We start from the raw sequence: 17,046 nt of genomic DNA on the forward strand, positions 1-17,046 counted from the left end.
GGTTAATTTGCCAAGATTGGTTTGCCAAAATTGGTTAATCTTGCCAAGAAATTTCTTGGCAGCATTTGACCAGTATATTTCTCCCCCTCCGCCCCCAGAAATGTTCTCTTCCTTTAGCCTCTGTGACAGTATTCCCCACTTTTACAAAATAATTTCATCCTCTTTTCCTGGTTCTTAAATGTTCATAACTACTGTGGTCGGCTGAATAGTGGCTCCCAAAGATGTCCATGTTCTGTTCCTGGAAGCTAGAATGTTACTTTATGTAGCAAAAGGCACTTTGCAGATGTGATCAAGTGAAAGATCTTGAGATGGGAGATTATCCAGGAGGACTCTATGTAATCCCAGGGGTCTTTATGAGAGGGACACACAGGAAGGAGTCACAATTAGAATGAAACGATGTGATGGTGGAAACAGCTGGAGAAAAGGTGTGATGCAGAGCTATGAGCCAGGAATGTAGGTAGCCTCTAGGATCTGAAAAAGGGTGAAGGAAGAGATTTTCCCCCAAAAGCTTCCGGAAGGAACCAGCCCAGCCCTGACACCTTGATTTTAGCCTGGTACAACTCATTTCATCATTCTGACTTGAGCACTGTAAGAGAATAAATTTGCATTGCTTCAAACCACTAGATTTGTGGTAATTTGGTATAGCAACCATAGGAATCTAATACAGCTTTCAAATTTGTATTTCTAGCCCCAATCTCTTTCCAGAGGGCCAGACTTCAAAGGTGATCTGCCTACTGGACATCTGGACATCTCCCCTTGGATCTGCTACAGGTACATCAAACAATATGTCTGAAACTCAGACTCAGCGCTTCATCTTTCCCCTCTCCCCAGCAATTCCCACCAACAGCCCTCAGCCCCAGGAGGAGAAATTTCTTCTCCTCTTTTCCCCATCACAGGAGATAGCATCATCACCTGCCTAGGTCCCCAAACAGTTATCCTCCAAGTCTTATGAGTCCTAACTCCTTAATTTATCCACTAATCCATTATTTTGGCCTCTGTCTTTGTTCAGACCTCTTCATCTTTTGCCTAGATCTCTGCAACCTCTCCTACCCAGTCTCCTAGTGTCTACTCTTATTCTGCTCCAATCCAGTTTGCACAGTGCTGACAGGTTTTTAAAACTGGAATCTTAATGTCACTGCCAAATTTAACCCTGAAGTGTTATCTCATAACACTGGGATAAAACCTAAACTCTAGCCTGGCAAACAAAATCCTTTTGCCAACCTCACATCTTTCTCTCCAGCCTTAGATCTTGTCATGTCTTAACTCATACTCATATTTTAAACCTTACCAGCAATTGCAGTTCCCCGAATACTTCATTCCTTTGCTTATGCTGCTCCTTCTGCAGACTTCCTACTCTTTTACTACCTACCTTATCTTTCAAGATTCAGTAAGGGTTTTTCTGGAAAGACTTCCGTCACAACCCACCTCTGGTTAGCTCCTCCTGTGTATGCCCCAAGAGTCACTCACTGCACTGGGTTTGAGTGATCTGTTTGCTTCCTTTCCCTACTAGACTCTTAGTTCCTGGAGGGTGGGGACTGTGTCTTTAGTTTTTGTATCCACAGTACCCAGTAAGGAGCCTGGTAGATAGTAGGTGTTTAATAAATGTTGAAAGAATCAATAAACTTCAGCAGTCCTCAAAAGTAACATGTCACTGAAGAAAGCTAGGCATAATTTAGAAGCTGTTTTGTTCTCCATTTACTTTTTAATTTAAACAAAAATTTGTATTAAATGCCTCAATGCCTCAGTGAATACAACAATAAAAAACGAAGCTTCATTCTCTGGTTTTCATTCTTTACACTACTTTATTCTTTGTTAAATATCTTACATCTTTTTAATCTTTATTAAATGCAGAAGAATTTCCTTTTAATAAGATAAATCACCCAGAATGCTGTTTATGTGTTGATAAATTGAGTAAACCCTCTCTCCCCCTTTCTTCATGTTTCCTACTTTCAAAATTTAGATTTCCAATTTAGTCCCACAGGTATATAAGAACGTCCCCATACCAATTAATGTTAATTAATTTAAAAATATATAGAGTTCCAGTCAAGATGGTGGAGTAAGTAAACACTGTGCTCTCTTCCTCCCAGGACCACATCAGAATTACAACTAAATTACAGAACAACCACCTTTGAGAACCACTTGAGGTCTAGCTGAAGAGAACTCCTGTAACTAAGGATATAAAGAAGAAGCCACATTGAGACTGGTAGGAGGGATGGAGATGCAGAAAGGGCTGATCCCACACTCACATGTGGCAGTTAAGAATCTGGAGGAATATCTTGGTTGTAGAAGTCCCCACTGAGGAGTAAGGGATCCCAGCCCCACACCTGAGTACCAGTGCCAGGAAGAGGAGTCCCCAGAATAGCTGGCTGTGAAGATCAGCAGGGACTCAATCCAGGTGAGACAGAGGGCTGCTATAAACCCAAGTGTCCTCTTAAAGTGCCCCAAACACACTCACTCACTCACAAACACTTGCTCTAAGCTCCAGTGAATGGACAGCAGCTCAAAAAGCATACTGGGAGGGACTGAATTGTCTGGCTGCAGAGCAAGGGCTGGAGGGGCAGCTCTCTCTGGGACTAAAGTGCAGGCAGGTACCATTGTTCCTTTGTTGAGCTCTCCCCTCTCCCAGCAGACAGGCACAGGTGGATGCCAAATTTGAGTCTCCATTAACCTGGCTAACACTGCTCTTGCCCCACCCTGGTGATTCTCTGAGACCTCACCCCACCCAACTCACACCCCCAGCCCAAACTTCTTTTAGAGGCCAATCCACACAAGCATAGCCAGTGCCCATGATGCAGACTTTCCTAAAATCTTTCAAAGGTTCACAAACCCAAACAAGCAGCAGCTGGCCTCAGGGTGCCCTGTACCTCTTGCTAAGTGACCCCCAAGCCTGGCACTACTTGGCCTTGGTTAACTGTATAACCACTCCCAAGTTCCTCCAAGTACAGCATGGGCAGCTCCCAACAGCAGATCACTTTTCTAGCTCCTACTAGGTAGCCCCAGGCCAGAGGCAGTGGCTGACCTGGGCCTGCACCAGAGCCCCTTTCAAGAGGCCTCAGGACTAACACACCTGGTGGCCAGCTTCAGAGTACTACACAGCACCACCCAATTAGCACCACAAATGACACATCCAAAGGTGGACTCAACAGGCACCAGAGAGCCCCACTAAAGCAAATCCTGCTACATGGGGACAGCCCCTGCATAACAGCTGGTCCACTGTTGTCACAGCCAGCCCTTACAGCCAGTCAGCCAGAGAATTAATCCCAGTCACTGACTTGCCATCAGCAATCAAGGCTCAACTAAAACAGGAGGGCACACACAACCCACAAAAGGACACACCTGGAGCTCTAGGCTCAGCTGAACAGGGAGACTAGACTGTCCACAGGGCCCCACAGGATACCTACTATATAAGGCCACTCTACCAAGACTGAGAGACATAGCAGATCTACCTAATACATAGAAACAAACACAGAAGCAGCCCGAATGAGGAGACAAATATGTCCCAAATGAAAAAACAAGACAAAACTCCAGAAAAAGAATGGAGGCAAGCAATCTACCAGATGCAGAGTTCAAAACACTGATTATAAGAATGCTCAATGAACTTAAGGGAAGAATAGATGATCTCAGTAAGAACTTCAACAGACAGAAAACATTAAAAAGGAGATAGAAAACAAAAAAGAACCAGTCAGAAATAAAGAATACAGTAACTGAAATGAAGGATACATTAGACGAAATCAACAGCAAATCAGATGAAGCAGAGGACTGAATCAGCGATTAAGAAAAGAAAGTAGTGGAAAACACCCAATTAGAACAACAAAAAGAAAAAAGAATTTTAAAAAATTAGGATAGTTTAAGGGACCTGTGGGACAGCATCAAGCTTAATAACATTCACATCATAGGGGTACCGGAAGGAAAAGAGAGTGAGCAAGGGATTGAAAACCTATTTGAAGGAATAATGACTGAAAACTTCCCTAACCTGGTGAAGGAAATAGACATACAAGTCCAAGAAGTGCAGAGAGACCCAAACAAGATGAGCCCAAAGAGGCCTACACCAAAACACATCATAATTAAAATATAGAAGTTTAAAGACAAAGAATCTTAAAAGCAGCAATATAAAAGCAGCTGGTTACCTACAAGGGAGCTCCCATAAGACTGTCAGCTGATTTCTCAACAAAAAATGTGCAGGCCAGAGAGATTGGCACAAAATATTTAAAGTGATGAAAAGCAAGGACCTACAACCAAGATTGCTCTACCCAGCAAAGCTATCAGTTAGAATCGAAGGACAGATAGAGTGTCTCAGACAAGAAAAAGCTTTGGAGTTCATCACCACCAAACCTGTATTATAAGAAATGTTAAAGGGACTTCTTTGAAAAGAAGAAGATAGATAAGTAAGTAAGTAAATAAAATGAATAAGAAAATATCAAAACAAAGAAAAAATTCTCACTGATAGAGGCAAACACCTAATAAAAGCAATGGACCAACCAACACTAAAGTTAATACAAAGGTTAAAAGGCAAAAGTAGGAAGGTCATGTGTAATTACAACAGTAAACTAAAGGTAAACAGTAAACTAAAGTAAACTAAACAAACACACACACAGAGAAAAGAAGTAAATAATGACAAAAACATAAATGTGGAGGGGATGAGTACAAATGGCAGTGATTTTAGAATTTGTTCAAACTTAAGCGACCATCAACAAAATAGTCTGCTACAAACAAAGCTTGGTATATATGAAGCGCATGGTAACCACAAACCAAAATCTACAAGAGATACAAAAAAAGAGAAAGGAATCCAAACACAACACTACAGAAAGTCATCAACATGCAAGAGAGCAAAAGAATAAGAAAGGAACAGAGTATACAAAAACAATCAGAAAACAATAAAGTGGCAATAACTACATACCTGTCAATAATTATCCATACCTGGATAACATGCTCCAATCAAAAGATGAATGGATAAAGATGTGGTACATATATATACTGTGGAATACTACTTGGCCATAAAAGAGAATTAAATCTTACCGTTTGTGACAACATGGATGGACCCAGAAGGTATTTTGCTAAGTGAATTAAGTCAGTCAGAGGAAGACAAATATTATATGGTCTCACTTATATGTGGAATCTAAAATGCAAAATGAACAAACAAAACAGAAACAAACTCATACAGAGAACAAACTGATAATTAGTCGCCAAGTGGGAGAGGGGTTGGGGGACTGGGTGAAATAGGTGAAGGGATTACATACTAATTGACAGTTACAAAATAGTCACTGGGATATAAAGTACAGCTTAGGGAATATAATCAATAATACTGTAATAACTATACATGGGTATACGTGGGTACTAGGACTTATCAGGGGGATCACTTTGTAAATTATATAAATATCTAACCACTATGCTGTACACCTGAAACTAATATAATATTGAATGTCAACTGTAATTGCAAAATAAAAAATTTATACATATGTACCAGGGGTGCCAAAAAAATGTATACACATGACTTGTATTCATCTTTTGGTATTGGTATATATTGAGTATCACAATTTTAATACAGTTTTTTCCTTTCTTAAAATGTGTATACAATTTGTTGGCAATATATTAATATATATATTAATATATATGTATATATACACATATATGTATATACATATACATATACATATACATATACATATATACATATATATATATATATCTTTCCTTGGTTTTTCCCTCTTCCCCCTCCTCATGTACCTCATCAGTCACTACAATCTGCACAATTCCTAAATCTCTCTTCAGTTTGTCTGCCTCTCTCCAGGCTCCTGTTATCTCCCTGACTCAGGCCACCGGCATCTTTTGCCTGCAGTGTGCCAGAGATGTCCTGTCTGGAATCCCATTTTCCATATCTGTGCAAAGGATATCTGATCACCTCACTCCGTTAGGTAAACCCAGGAGTTGAAGTGAACTCTAACCTGCTGGCCTTTCCAGTCTTATCTCATTCCTCTCCTCAGATTCCTGTGCCATCCTGAATTACTTTCTGCCCTTCAGAAATGCCCTGCTTTCTTTCACTTTGAGGCCTTTCCACTTGTCCTTCCATTCCGTCCCTAATTCCTAGCTTTGCTAACTTCAAAGCTGAGACCTGAATGGGTCTCTTTGTTATGGTTACCAAAACCTCACAAGTTTGGATTGTGTGCCCTTCCTTCCCGCTTCCTATATATTCTCATAGCACCCTATACTTGCCTGTCTGTCTTCCCTACTAGACTGTAAGCTCCATGGAGACAGAAACACATCTGTTTCATTGGTATATTACCAATGCCTGGCATTGTGCCTGATACTTAGTAAGCATTCAATATGCATTTTGAATGAACAAATAAGTGGTTGAGTAAATATGAATCTATCAGCACTACCAGAAAAAGAAGCTCAAGTGAATTCATTAATACATTGTGAATTACTGGTAGCTATATCAAAGCCTTACTTAATAAACTGCTAAAATGTCATATTGCTTTCTGCCCCCCACCTCCACCCCAACACATACCCAGTTCAGAGGACTTCTCAGCAGTCTATATACGTATCCATAGTGTGTACTTGCCTCCTTCCCTCAGTCCCTTTTAGGGACTTAACTCACAACATCACTTAGTACCTTATGTTTTTAATTCTTTGTGGGGGAAACTAATAGTAAGTTCACAAAAACATAAGGAGTCAGTAGCACTGCTGCTTAGCCTCAAATTCCTCACTGGTAAACAGAATTGTTGAAATCAGTGTAAAAGTGCTTTTTAAACAGCAGTGCATTATATAAACGTATGGAGCCTTATTCAGAGAAATCTTCAAATAAGTTCTTCTAATAAATAACCAGGAGTACTGAAGATGACTGTTTTACCGGTGATTTTGCCAGTTTGGTCTAGTTGCTTCCTTCTTTTCTATTTCAACAGACATCAGCAAAGACATCTTCACAGATGGGGTGCGGCAGAATCATTACATTTCACATTGCCTTCCCATTTTTTAACTGGACTTGGGGACTCAGATTGAACTGAATGTTACGTGAATACAGATTCCCCTGACTTAAAAGCTCTGCGTGTTGAGTTGCTGACTTCCCGAAGTATTTGAGGCAGTTTTAACCAAGACACATAGATCTTGGTTAAAATTAGGGTAATTGAATTATTAAAATAAGGATAAAAGAACAAGTCATATTCTGAATCATGGCAGTAATTATAACTTCTAAAAAACAGAATAATTGCTATAATTGACTATTAAATTTAGCTCCAAGCTTCCTGGGAGTCAAGGTAAAGCCTGAGTATAAGTTAGCTCTCAGGCTGCACATATGCATTTATCAGGAGAAACAAAACGTTTTTCTAGCCCTGAACTCAAATTAGTAGAGCATGAATCTATTAGAGATATCCAACAATGATAATGAAACAGTTTTATAAAATATGCAGGAAAAATGTAGATGGCCATTTCTTGTATAAAAATCTTAATTTATGCCAAGGACGCGACTACATTACGCTTCTGCGAAAGCATTTCTACATGCAGCTGAAAGAATGAAATTGCATTTGATAACTTTGATTCAGGATAGAACAAAAAGAATATATCTAATGGTGATTTCACTCTATCACTTTGAACTGTTGTCTCAACAACAGTTATGATGGGTTCTGGATAATACATTTCAAAATGAAGAAATATTCTGTGGAGTAAGAAAATATATATGTCTGTTTTAAATGGGCAAAGGTGACATTTTATCATAAGAATTAAATACTTGTAGTTGCATTATTTGAAGGCCCATTTTTAAAGGTAACTCACAAAACATCTACATTTAGGTTCCAACTTTTGTCTTTTCAAAGTTAATTTCCAAGAGCTTTATTCATACACAGACACACACACACACATACACACACACACATTTATATATCTTTCCTTGGTTTTTCCCTCTTCCCCCTCCTCATGTACCTCATCGTCAGGATGAGGTACATGAATAGGAAAGGCTAACACTTAGATAGCACTTCACTATGCAGGCACAATCCTCGAAATAACCCAGGAGGTATTATTATTATTCCCATTGAACATGAAGAAAACCTTAGATGTGAATAATCAGGAAAATTAACCTTCTGGTTTTAATTTTTAAATCTCTCAGAAATTGTGAAATTAATATAAAATAGCAAATGTATGTAAGTTCCGCTTTTTAAAATTATTTCATTCATCTAACAGATATTTAGTGAGCACCTTCTAGGTGCTGCAGAAACAACAAAGAACAAAACAAAGCTCCTGCCCTCCAAATAAAAAAAGGTATTTTTATTGGGGGAGACAAATGAGCAAGTAAAAAAAGATAAGAGAGATGTTACCATCACTATAGGGTGATCAGAAAATGCCTTCAAAAAGAACTTTAAGACTTGGTGGAGGATGGGGTATTGGGAAACAAAACCAGCCAGCCAAAACAACCCTGAGAAGGACAGCTTGGTCCACCACTCTTTCATCCCTTTTCTGTCTGTGAGTTATCATCTGGGTCATCGAGATCTCAGCTTAAGTTTTATACCCGATAAAGGACTAAGTTTCCGCAACTATGCAAATAAAAAAAAATTGCTTTAGAGAAGACTCCTTTATTTAGAAATGGGATCCTGTCTCGGTCCTGCCCTGTTTTCCTTTAGTTGATGTGGAATCCCCCATTCTGGCTCCATCGGGGGACTGGGGCTCTCCCCTCCTCTTAGCCACATCGCAGCCTGCACGGTGGCCTGACCAATGTGTAGCTGTGGTGAGGGGAAGGTGTGGGGGCGCTACGGTTCCAACCCTAAAGTCGCCAGCTAACGACGCCTCGGAATCAAGAACTGCAGCTCCGCCTGGCGCGCGGCCCCGGACGCCGGGTGGGACTGAAAGCCGGGCGGTGAGGCTCGCGCCCCGCCTCCAGCCAGTACGCCCCGCCCCCGACCGCCCCGCCCCCTCCGCCGCGACCCGCCCCGCTCCGCCCTCGCCCCGCCCCGCGCTCAGGTCGGCCGCCGCCCAGCGCACCTCGCGTCCCTGCCAGGCCCGCGGGGCCCGCTTCCTCGGTCACCATGACGGCGGCTGTGTTCTTCGGCTGCACCTTTATTGCCTTCGGGCCTGCGCTCGCCCTCTACATCTTCACCATCGCCACCGAGCCGTTGCGCGTCATCTTCCTCATCGTCGGGTGAGGCGGTTGCGCCGGGAAACCCGGACCGGGACTCCCTTCCCCCGCCAGGGGTACCGGCGACCCCCAGTGTCCCCACCAGTCGGTTCGACCTTGTTGGGCTTTGGAGGGGAGAAGGGGAGAGCAGAGACCCAGCTCCCTTGGACTCCTCGCCCTCCTCCAAGGGTCGGCAGGAAAAGAACTAGAGCCCCACGACCCCAGAGGGCGAGCTCCGGGAAGGAGCTCACGCGGGGGGGTCTCCGAAAACACTGGTGCTTGGCTCCTGAGAGTTCGCTTAGGGTCCGTGGGTGGGCTATAGTGAGTCGTGAAGCCACGTAAATTGCATGAAAAAAAATTGTACGTAAATTCAAGTATGCATCTTTTATTTTTGTGGAGAGGGGTCTCTAGTTTCCCTCAGCTTCTCCCAGGCATCTGTAATCCCAAAGGGGTCAAGAACCACTAAGCACCTGAGTGTCAGGTGCTTTAAAACATACCCAACCCCCTACCCGAGATCAACTGTATTGGAACATCTGGGGAGCGGATTCGGCCTACGGATTTTCTTTTTAAAGCTCCCCAGGGGATTGAGGTGTATAGTCAAGGGGCCAACCCTGAAGCACCTGTCAGTGCATCTTCTTGGAGGAGCTTGGTAAATACCGAACTCTGGTGGTGAATGCGGTCATAAGCCCAGTTTTCATCTGTCTGTCAGCTCTTACTGGGGCTCCTTCCCAAGTCCCCCTCCACCAGGACAAACTGCCAGGCTAGGCCAGTGACGCCCACCTTTTCTGCGCTCTTTCACCTCTCTCAACTGTATTGCAAGTGCTGCAGCACATGCGTCATTTTAAAAGCAGAGGTTTGGGCCAAAGGTTTGTAAAGCTTGTTATATTCATTCAAATCCACAGGAATGTTGTAAAAACCAGGGCTGGAAAACTGATCTGAATCAGAGCTCAGGCTTTCAACTTTTGGATCTTATACTAATCACTCTCTCAATAGAGAGGTGAACATTTTTCTGGAAAAGACACATTTGCACATCAATGGGCAAAGCATTAACTCGGAAGAGTAGCAAGTAATCAAATTTCCAGCTAGAGAGTCCTTGGCAGACAGTCTGCAGATGTACTTACAAACAGCAAAGTCACTGAAAAATAATAATTGTTAGGAAAAATCCCCAATACCTTTTGGACTGCATGTTCATCTCTCCACTGATTAAGAACAATTGATCCAGAACATCATTTGATGAACATGTTTGGTTTTTTCTTTCCTTATTAAATCTGTTTCTTCACAAGCAGGGTCTTATTTCACTTATGTATCATTAATCCTGTACCTATGTTTATTAGTAACGTTTGCTTTTTCCTAATTTTCAGAGCTTTCTTCTGGTTGCTATCTCTACTGCTTTCCTCCCTTGTCTGGTTCATGACAAGAACCATTACTGACAACAAAGATGGACCAGTACAGAAATATCTGCTGATGTTTGGAGTGTTAGTCTCAGTCCTTATCCAAGAAATGTTTCGGTTTGCATATTACAAAATTTTAAAGTAAGTTAAATATTTATTTTCCTTTTTTCCCCAGTTGTATTTGAATTATGTTTTGGTAATTTCAAACATTAGTGTGGTATTTGAGGGCCGATGCCTTCCTACATAGTTGGAAGCCAAGGGACTGGTAAATTTCCAACCTGAAAATATTGAGTATTTTAACTTGTGAACATTCCTTCGTTTTTTTCATTCCTTCGAAACGTATTTTTTGAGAATTTACTCAATGCCAGGCATTATTCTAGGCCCCGGGGATACGTCGCGATTAAAAGACAATTTCTGTCCTCATGGAGGTTATAGTATAGCTGAGATAGACAACAAATGAGTGAACAAGAAAATGCACTGTGCATTAGAAGGTAAGTGCCATGAAGAAAAACAAGCTACAGAAATGGTCATTGAAACAACAAAAAAAGTTCCACTTTAGAATTTATATCAGCTTCTCTTTGCCACCAACTAAAAGAAAAAAATTTTTATAGAGATTATGCCTACCATTATTTTAACTATATTAGGGAAAATAGGTGTTCATTTTGTGATATTTCATTTGACTTCATATCTGAAAGCACGTTTTTAAAAAGCCATGGGCATGAGTTCCCTTTAGGGAACTTTAGGCCAGAAAGTAGGTCATCTGTAGGATCCATGAGGACCTCACGTGAAACCACTGATTTGAAACACAGCTCGAACTTGGAATCATATTTTCTTTCAGGCAGTCATGAGATTGGCTTTGATTATGCAGTAAGACTTAGAATGATAAATGTGCTATCTCTTTTTCTTTCGGTAAATGAAATAATTAAGCCACTTCATGAATTTTACGGATGTAACCAAGACAGAACCTTAACAATATCTCTTATAATAAACCACTGATAATTTGTTCTTACCAATATGCTAAGCTTTCAATATTTTTTATTTGTTACTTTTAATAACAGATACTGAAATTTACTAATGAAGCAATTTAAATTACAAATTGAAAACCATGAAGCCATTGTTTACATGCAAAGGTCGTATCTTAGAAAAGGTTTAAAAATGAAATGTCCATTAGTTCTTGGAAATATTAAAAAGCAACCAACAAATATAAAAAATCATATTTAAGTTTCCACGGGAATGCAATATCCTGAACAGATGGACATTCATCCATGGTTGAATGTCTCTGAGATGTAGCAGTTACTAACATTTCAAAATTTAATTTTGACTGTAGAGTATTGTTAAGGTAAGCAAAATCTCCCTCTCTCTGACCTCTGCCACACAGTCAAGTGAAATCTCTGTTACATGATAGTCCTCTTGACTCTTTCAAGGCTAAACTGTCCTCATTTTCTCACCTGGCCCTCAGAAGACATGGATATGGCTTCCAGAGCTTCTCCAGTCTCTGTTCTTTTGTGTTGGTAAGCATGTCCCTTGTCAGTCCTGGAGTTTCCCTGTGCTCCAGACCAGCAGAGTACCCTGCTGTGATCGAGGTCGTGCAGAGAACCTGCCAGCCCTTCCCACCCTTGACTGGGTGGGCCCGGTACTCGCAACAACTTAGCCTCAGGTGGCATGAGGTTTTCCTGTCAGCAATATCATTGGCTCATGTTGGTTTTGCATGTTTACATATAATGGTTCTCATTTTGAAACAAACTTAATTTCACCTAGATTTTCACAGTTTAGGACATGGGTTTAGTTACCTGTTAGGACTTTCGGTTCTCAAACCTGACTTACCTGGAGTGGCTAAATGGGTATCTGCTTGTTTTTTCATGGTTCCCACCTGAGATTCAACTCATTATTGGCGCTAACCTGTGGTTCCAAAAAGCTACATGCTGAACATTGGTTTACATTTTTAATGCGGGCAGTGAGAGAATAAAGCTACATGCAGAAGGAATTAAGGCTGTCAGTCTGCAGGCTCTTATGCCAGAAAGCCTCTTTGGCCTTTTTGGGAAACCATGTTTGCTCTGCCAAAGGACTTGGAAATTGGCAGACAGATAGTGGGACAAACTTGTATTAACAGATGTCTTTGGTTGCCTTTGCAAAATGTATCTTTAACAAGCCTTTGGAATATTGTACAATATCTTCTTAGCAAATTTTAGAAATGTTGCATATTATGTAGTTATGTGTTAAAATAAATTTGAGAATTATACTTTATTCATGACTAAATTTATATAGATACATTTAAGTTTCTCTCTTATGCTACACTACATTCAAATATAGGAACTTTGGTTTAATCAGTGTTTTAACTATTCCACTGCCAAAGTAGGATTTGAATTTTTAAGTTTAAAGTACTGCTTCAAATTTTTGCTGTCTGAATTTGATGCCAAGATTAAACTGTCAAGAGTTTGCACTAGTATTTTTTTTACATACATAGATTTGAATCAAAGTATTTATTACTGTCGTCTAATACAAATTTATTTTATGGGTAAGGCCTTAAGACGAGTACTTCATGTTGAATGAATGAATGAATGAATGAATATAACTTTCAGCCAAGCAAAGAATTGCACTATGAGAAACTGTCTTGTGGTTACAAGTGATAGCCCTTTCTACATTAATTTCTTTTTAAAAATCCAAGTTGTGGTCCTGTACATTGTCTAAACCATACATTTGATTTTTTTTGTTGTTGGATTGAAGCTTTTGCAATTTAATTCAATTTTGTCTTCTAATGTTGATGCCATAAATATTTGGTAATTTTAAAAAAATTTTCCATTTATAGAAAAAAATGTTAAGATGATCATTGCTATAATTTCTTAAAATAAGACTTTTTAAAATTTCTAAAATGTTGTATTTAACTTTTATGCATTTTCTTTGGTACTGTCTCTCTTTTACACATACATACACAAAAGAATCACAACAAACAAGAAAGACGGTATGATTTACCAGTTTTTCAAAGTTTATATTTTAAAAATTGGGCTTTTTCTTTTTTGTCCTTGGAAACTATAATAAATGCAAACAATGAATTTTCCACTTCAGTAAAATGGTCATATTAAAAACACTATCCCTTATGTTATCAGTCATGTGCTGTATCTGTCAGGAACATGGAAACTGATGGTGTTTTGTACTTTTTCATTTCCTACTGTTGGCGTGGTGAACTATTAGTGCCATAGACCTTTCCTCCCACAAACTTGTAATGTAGAGGAGGTTTATTAACTTTTGAATTTATGCATTTAATATATTTGTGATAGCGATATCTTTTATTCATTACAGTTCATGTAAAACAGAAATCCTCAAAAATTTATTGATTCGATTATACCATTGTATCCATTTGTTGATAGAGATTATTACTATTATCTATCTTTTTAAGCTTTAATTAGCCTTTAACAATATTCCTGCGACAGGTACATTTATTTTTTAGGAAAATTGGACATTTTAGTTGTTTACTGCTCCTGAGAAAGAAGACTATAGTCACTTAAATTTTGGCTCATGTCCTTGCTACCAAATGATGCTTCCAAACGGAGAGCACTGCAATAGCAAATTGTTTCTTTCAAGTCTAGAAAAACAAAGGACCTGTATCATTCTGCTTATTACTATTGTGGTTGAACTCTGCATTTGCCTTTAATTTAATGATATTTATATTTATAGTGAATATAATTTAAATACCCTTTGAATCAGGGTCATTGTTGCAGAATTTCTAGCCAATAAGGGTTAGTAATAACCTAGTGACAGTATTGGAACCAGCCAGCCACACCTTGCATTCTTAGTACATCTGCATGGGGGGCCGGGACTCGTGGTAAGTTTGTGAATTGTCCACTCTGAGCATCATTTCTACTAAGCAGTATTCTAATGTTTCATTCAGGTATTCACTTATCTCCTTTTCTCAGGGTAGCATTGTATTCTCCCCTGATTATTTCTCCCCTGAAGCCTGATTGGGGCTCTGAAACAAATATGTAAAACATTTTAGAATCAGAAGACCATAAGATTATGTACCCATATGAGAGTTCAGACCATTGGTATTGTAGGATTTAAGAGTAAGGAGAGGGCCGGCCCGGTGGCTCAGGCGGTTAGAGCTCCGTGCTCCTAACTCCAAAGGCTGCCGGTTCGATTCCCACATGGGCCAGTGGGCTCTCAACCACCAGGTTGCCGGTCCGACTCCTCGAGTCCCACAAGGGATGGTGGGCTGCGCCCCCTGCAACTAGCAATGGCAACTGGACCTGGAGCTGAGCTGCGCCCTCCACAACTAAGACTGAAAGGACAACAACTTGACTTGGAAAAACGTCCTGAAAGTACATACTGTTCCCCAATAAAGTCCTGTTCCCCTTCCCCAATAAAAAATCTTTAAAAAAAAAAAAAAAAAAAAAAAAAAAAAAGAGTAAGGAGAGATTAGTGATTACCAATCATTGGTAAAAGTGGCTTCCTTGAGAAATTACTGCTGGAACTAGGCTTTGAAGGGTGAGTACAGCTGAGGTTCTATAGAGTGGAAGCTAAAAGGGAGGGTGGCAGAATAAGTATAGCCCAGGCAGAAGGCACAAAAAAGTACCGACCACGACCACGTGGGATTGAAGATACAGTTTTTTGGGAAGAGGAAAAAATTCAGTGTTAGATGCCATAGGACATTGAAGGATTTGCTGAGCTCAGAAAGTAGTCAGAATGTTGCTTTTTTTCTGACAGCTTGTTTACTTATATCTTTCCTATTTTTCTCTTTTATGTGAAAGTAGATAATAAAAGGCAAAAGTGGGTTGGAAATTTTGGGTGATTTTAGGTAATTGACAATTTGCTGGGTTTTTATTTATATGGATTTTAGATTTAGAGTATAACTTGATCAAAAGCCTCAGTAAGTATTTGGATTTTGAAATATCTTGTGTATTTTCCTGATATACTACTATTTCTTTTTAAAAAAGATTATCTGTGTGGTTTTATTTTAGAAAAGCCAATGAGGGTTTGAAAAGTATAAACCCAGATGAGACAGCACCTTCTATGCGATTGCTGGCCTATGGTAAGTTAGAACTGCATGGTGTCGTTTAAAAAAAAAAAATCACACTTGGCATAAAAGCCATTTTTATCTTTTATATCGTTGTAGATATCAAATAGTATATTATTACTGTCTTGGCCTCTTGGTTTACATTGTTTATTTTTCTAGGTTTCCAGGGCCCTTATGGAAAGGGAAGTGATTGCGAGTGACTCTTATCTGTGTGTCCATTAAATATTAGCCAGGTTTGAAAGTTAGGTTTTTGACGTGAATACACTCTAGTTAACTAACAGTTTCTAAGTGAGGTTACTGTTACTTTCCTAAGTGGTTACTATGACTACCTGTACTGGAAGGGCTCTTCATCTTAATACAGTTACTACCCCTGCTTGGTTTTCTTTCAAAATGATGTTTTAAAGGTTGGATCTAGGTCTCTAGGTGGAATCACCCCAGTTTGGCCCAGGGAGTACGCCTTACAATGCACAGTCACCCCTCAAATGCAGTTCCCACTTCTAAGTTATCAAACTTCAATCTGCAGACTCTGTTATCATAGACTATAGCCACAGCTTCAGCATTGTATCCTTCTCTGTGTCACCGAGTGCTTCTGTGTCTTTCTAGATCTTTTTTCTCTCCTTTTGCATTTCTCTGCTACACACCACTATGCATTGCCTTTCCTCTTTCCCCTTTCTCACTCAATTCATTGTTTAGCCAGGCCCTTGACTTTTCTGAGCCAGATTTCCATGGTTTCTCTAACAGCACGAGCACCATTTCCCCTTCAACAAAAAGTATTCCCTAGTCCTTGGAAATTTGATTTGAAGAGAAATTATAGCATGAAGGATTTAACAGTGTTTTTTCTTCCTCTTTAGTTTCTGGCCTGGGCTTCGGAATCATGAGTGGAGTCTTTTCCTTTGTTAATACCTTGTCTGACTCCTTGGGGCCAGGCACGGTAGGCATTCGTGGGGACTCTCCCCAGTTCTTCCTCAATTCAGGTATGTGCTTGGTAGTTGTGAATGTTCAGGCTTCTGGTCTAGATGATCGTGCTTATTGGAATTCCGTGGCTTAAGAATTCAAGTGAATAGAAATATATGTTACACCTTCTAAAGGCAAAATACAGGACCTAAGAAAATAAAAACTTTTGTTAGAGTATTTTAGAATTTTAGAGTGGAATTTAGCTTGTATAAAATTTATTTTTATTGTGTTATACTAATAATTTTGCTGTATAGTTGATATATTACAAGTAAAATTGTAATATATTTTTATAGAATTTTTATAAGCTTTATACTCTTTGTTTTTATTAGTTTATGCTTATCTTTAGTATAAGCCCTAATCTTTAATTAAATTTGTCATGTTGGCCCCGTTTTTGGATAAGGCAGTATAATTTAATTTTGAAATTTAGAGGAAAATGGTTCTTGTTTAATGTGAAGTAATGTCATACATCTAAAAATACATACTTAAACATACAAGGTCTGACAATTAAGTTCGCAAACTCACCCTAGAAAAAGTGCTACATACCTCATTGCTGAAAATCATTATGGTCACCTTCGAAGTACTCCCCTTGGGAAATT

The 17,046-nt window shown here is 39.6% G+C and overlaps 1 protein-coding gene across 1 annotated transcript in view; it reads left to right on the forward strand.

The window, feature by feature from the left end:
* The first annotated feature begins 8,938 nt into the window (after positions 1-8,938).
* Positions 8,939-17,046, forward strand: part of APH1B (aph-1 homolog B, gamma-secretase subunit) — a 28,017-nt gene continuing 19,909 nt past the window's right edge. The window contains exons 1-4 of the mRNA XM_081049484.1: positions 8,939-9,121; positions 10,459-10,629; positions 15,441-15,511; positions 16,348-16,470. Of these exons, the coding sequence (XP_080905610.1) occupies positions 9,009-9,121; positions 10,459-10,629; positions 15,441-15,511; positions 16,348-16,470 (478 nt within the window). The 5' untranslated portion in view covers positions 8,939-9,008. The remainder of the gene's footprint in view (positions 9,122-10,458; positions 10,630-15,440; positions 15,512-16,347; positions 16,471-17,046) is intronic.

This window comes from Rhinolophus hipposideros (genome assembly GCF_964194185.1).
Source record: "Rhinolophus hipposideros genome assembly, chromosome: 5".
Classification (NCBI taxonomy): Eukaryota; Metazoa; Chordata; class Mammalia; order Chiroptera; family Rhinolophidae; genus Rhinolophus; species Rhinolophus hipposideros.